General features: G+C 33.3%; 1 protein-coding gene across 1 annotated transcript; it reads right to left on the bottom strand.

The window, feature by feature from the left end:
* Positions 1-538: 538 nt before the first annotated feature.
* LOC115452079 (vitamin K-dependent gamma-carboxylase) lies at positions 539-3,807 on the bottom strand. Its single transcript, XM_030180532.2, has 5 exons — positions 3,749-3,807; positions 3,280-3,443; positions 2,381-2,847; positions 1,030-1,516; positions 539-909 (listed from the first exon to the last, which is right to left on the bottom strand). Exons 1-5 carry the CDS (start codon positions 3,805-3,807, stop codon positions 539-541), a joined length of 1,548 nt encoding a protein of 515 aa, XP_030036392.2.
* Between the last annotated feature and the right edge of the window lie 328 nt (positions 3,808-4,135).

Below are 4,135 nucleotides of genomic sequence, written 5' to 3'. Positions count from 1 at the left end.
ATAAGACACTAATTTCAGAATGATCACGCTACGTCCTCGGTTTGACTATTTATTCGCGTTGACGAGGCGTCGGCTTAAACCCGAACTTATTTGACTCGTCAACGGCGGCAACTGGGAAAGATGAATGAACTCGTTTCACGCCACGCCGTTTGTCGCCTTCATTTTCTATTTGACAGCTCGGTGTACCGGGTATTCAGTGTTGCAAGCATATAAATTTTATTACACCGAAAAATTATTGTTGACGGATATCTATCTTTAGAATCGTTTTTTTTTTACAGAAATAATGATGGAAACATATATGGTTAGAAAAATAATTATAGTTCAGCTTTAGTTTTTTAATGATAATTTATTGTTTTTTTATAATTTATAACTTAAAATAGGTTATTATTTTATAATAATTACATAACTCTAAGAATAATTATAAACTTCTAAGAAGATGAGACTCGTTTTAGAAAACTAGAACTATAAAAATAACAAATTTATATTCATAGTATATAGGGTATAAAATATAATAATAGAATAATGTTTTATTTAATTATTATGTACATTTATTGGGTGACTTGTATAAGAGTTGCATAAAATTATCAAATAATAAATTGCAAAAAGTGACCATTCCGTTGAACCGTCTGCGTAGTTCTTTGAATATCGGAAGTTTAGGTTTTGCTTCTTGTGTTTTCTTTATTTCTGTGCTATTCATGAAAGTATACATATAAAATGCTGGGGATTTTCCAATGTTGATAACTTTGTGAAAGCTTCCCGCCTTTACATGGACATAATCTTTATTACTTAATTGGTACGATTGGCCGATAAGAAAATTTGTTACTTCTGGTTCAAAGATGACCGTACCTTCTAACACGGTCAAAGTAACATTATACAGTTCTTCTGGAATGTATTTTTCTTGGTAATAACCTGAAATAGTATAATATTGATATAATTACAACTTATGTTTTTTCACATAAAAACTATGTTGATTTAATCGTTTATTATATTTTATCCTGATTATTGTTATTCATAGACACATAATGCTACCTGGAAAATCAGCGAAGAATATTACATCACTGTAATTATTCCATGAATATACATTTTTCCTGATCGCATCTAAACGATGTCTCCATGCAAGAGACTCGTCAAGCAATGGCAATAAGTATGGAATCCTTTGAAATGGTGACCAATTGGCTTTTAATATATCAGTATTTGGGTCGAACATTCGTTGTGTAAACCTGCCATTCATAGAACACCAAACATCTATATAAATTGAAATGTTCTCCGATATAAGTTTATTACTTTGGTGCTTAAATTCCATCAACAATTTTTCTTTCAAACATTTAGCGTATTGGTAAACCATATCACCATGCCTTGACCATCTATCATTAAGAGTATAAATGTACGGATCCACGTAAAGCTCCTTGTTATTATTGTTATCGACAATTTTTACTACGACTGATTGTACGTCCCAAGTATGAACCATCATATCCCAAGAGTATCCATATAAACCATCCGTCCAGTTATTATAACCCTGTAAATGAAATTTTCAAAATAATAAAATAAGCCTTGAAAATATTTTTATGAATTATGTACGTTATTTGTTTTCCTGGCAACATTTTATTTTGACATAACTTTGAACTTGAACATTCTTCCAATAAGTTACCAGAAATAAAATATAGGGTAGGTAAGTAAATATTTTATTGAAATTCAGCATGAATAAAATATTTATTTTAGATGTAGTAGATAATAACAAGTTGGCAGTTCTAGGGAAATCATAGTATATATTTTTATAATAAAACCATGATTTTTTAAATAGATGGTGCGGACACGTGGCACAATGGATCGCAACAGCGATTTAAGGACTTTTAAAGGAAAGGTTTATGAAGCGGATGAAGCCGAGAACGACATCAAGTTCTCTTTAAGGACGTCATTACGAGTTATGTGGAGTCTTAGAATACTTATGCAATCGCTAACTACTGAACAATACCTTCTGTCAATTGTCATGGATTCAAACTCGTTGCAAATCATACAATTTCAATTGATCAGTGGCGTAGCGTAGGTTGTCGCCACTAGGGACCGAGCTAAAATTTACTGCCCTTGGGTGCCGGGTGAGAGCACAAAAAGGGTCCATTCCAACATAACAAAACATAAAGCGCCAGACGCAAAATACTGAATATTGCTATATTAATAAGTTTACTAAAAATATGGGAGATCAAGTTATAAATAGACCGTATTTTATTACACTAAAATCCCTGATGCGAATTCAACATACTTTTTTATCGATTGTTGCAATCTAATAAAGGACAATGCTACAAAGATAATAGCTAATTCTACACGTTGAAAGGTCAAAATCATCTTGCATTTTAATTATTCTAGTCTCACCCATAGGTCTCACCTTGGTAATAAAATGCGAATACGGTAGAAAACCCTGAATAAAAACGTAAAATAAAATTATATACGTCGTTCTCTTTTCGTTTGCAGTTTTATATTTAATTTGATCCTTTTTATCACTGTGTTGAACATTTTTTATTTCTTCAGTTACCTCCGCATTACTTTCATTCAAATCTGAATTGGTCAAGCCATCTTTAATAGTATTATAATCAAACTCGTCAGTTGGTTTCTTGGAGGCTCCTTCATAATCTTCCGAATTTTTATCATTATTTAAACCAGAAGTTGAATCATTTAATTGTTTGTCATCATTAATTTCTCGATTACTTTCACAAAGTGTTGCATTGTTCATTTTCTTGGATGTTGCCTCGGATAAGATATGTAAGACTACTTCGTATTTCAGAAGAACTTGTTTTGGCCAGTCAAAGGAATAGAATAGAGGCATTGTCGCCAAGCAAACCCAAGGAAACATTCCTACAATAAATGAATAATATTAATCATATGGAATAAAACACATAAATGGTAAGTAATTTTTTAAAATCAATATTATTACTTTGGTCTATAAATAAATAATTTGAGAGGCTGTAGCAATGCGACCTTTACATATTGTGTTCCTCTCTGTGATCGTGTTGTTTATACTTACAAGTAAAGTTTAATAAGAAAAAAAAGACAAGTATTTGCGTATCTATTTTTGTGATTTTTTTTGTTCCGAGATATTTAACTTGTAGGTACCTTCCAAAATAGTATTTATATAATTATTGATCCTATATCTACTTAATGTTCTGTGTTGTTGGGAGGCGGTTTGGTGCCGTTTATTATGCACAAAAATAAGATGTCGCGTATCCCATTTTGTAATATTTTCTAACCTAAAATATATGAAATATATTTTGATTATAATGAACAAACCGATAGTAAATAATCTGCTGTTCATGAGATGGAAGAGGGCGCAGAAGACCATCGCGATCGGCCGAGTGCGCGCTAACATCATCCACACCGCCACCGTCAGGTCGAACACGAATATAAACCAGTGAACAATGATGTAGTCCGTCTGCGGCACTGTGAGAAATAATCTAAAACAAAAGGATATTTGGATCATTATTATTATTTATCGAATTTCTATTATCGATGGTTCTGCAGTAGAGGCCACGAACTGGCAAGCACAGCGTCGGATGTCCATCCACGAGGTGGACAGATGACCTATAAAAGTCGTTGGATGTCGCTGGATGCGAGCCGCTTGCAATAGGTCGATCTGGAAATCTTTGGGAGGGGCTCATTAGTGGACATCCTACAGCTGATAGTAATAATGATTTGGATCAGATATTTTTACAACTTAATGACAAAACAAGCCACCTCCTTATCTGATGGTTAGCAACACGTCCGGCCGTAAACAGTGCCAAGACGGTCCAGAACTTTAATTTTCAAATCATTGGCCATTTTTCAGCGCCGCAAGTCACATGCGCTGCTCGTTAATTTGGTACGAGCATACACGTGCTTGCAGCCGCGTACACACGTTAAGGTTATAGCTTAAGGTCCATTTTTCATACATTTTGTTTCACCTTTAATCTGGGTAACTAAACAAGTATTGACAAGTAAAGAATTTAAATTCACGTCTAGTTAGTGATTAGTTCTCGCAGTTGAAAGAAAAACGTAAAAATAATTAATATGCATGGATATTTCGGCCTTTAAAATTTCGTCGTATTAAATTTTAAAGGCCGAAATATCCATGCATATTAAAGCTTAGAACACGAAATCCCTGCATGTA

Source organism: Manduca sexta, chromosome 26, assembly GCF_014839805.1.
Source record: "Manduca sexta isolate Smith_Timp_Sample1 chromosome 26, JHU_Msex_v1.0, whole genome shotgun sequence".
Classification (NCBI taxonomy): domain Eukaryota; kingdom Metazoa; phylum Arthropoda; class Insecta; order Lepidoptera; family Sphingidae; genus Manduca; species Manduca sexta.
This window is presented reverse-complemented; position numbering and strand designations above follow the sequence as displayed.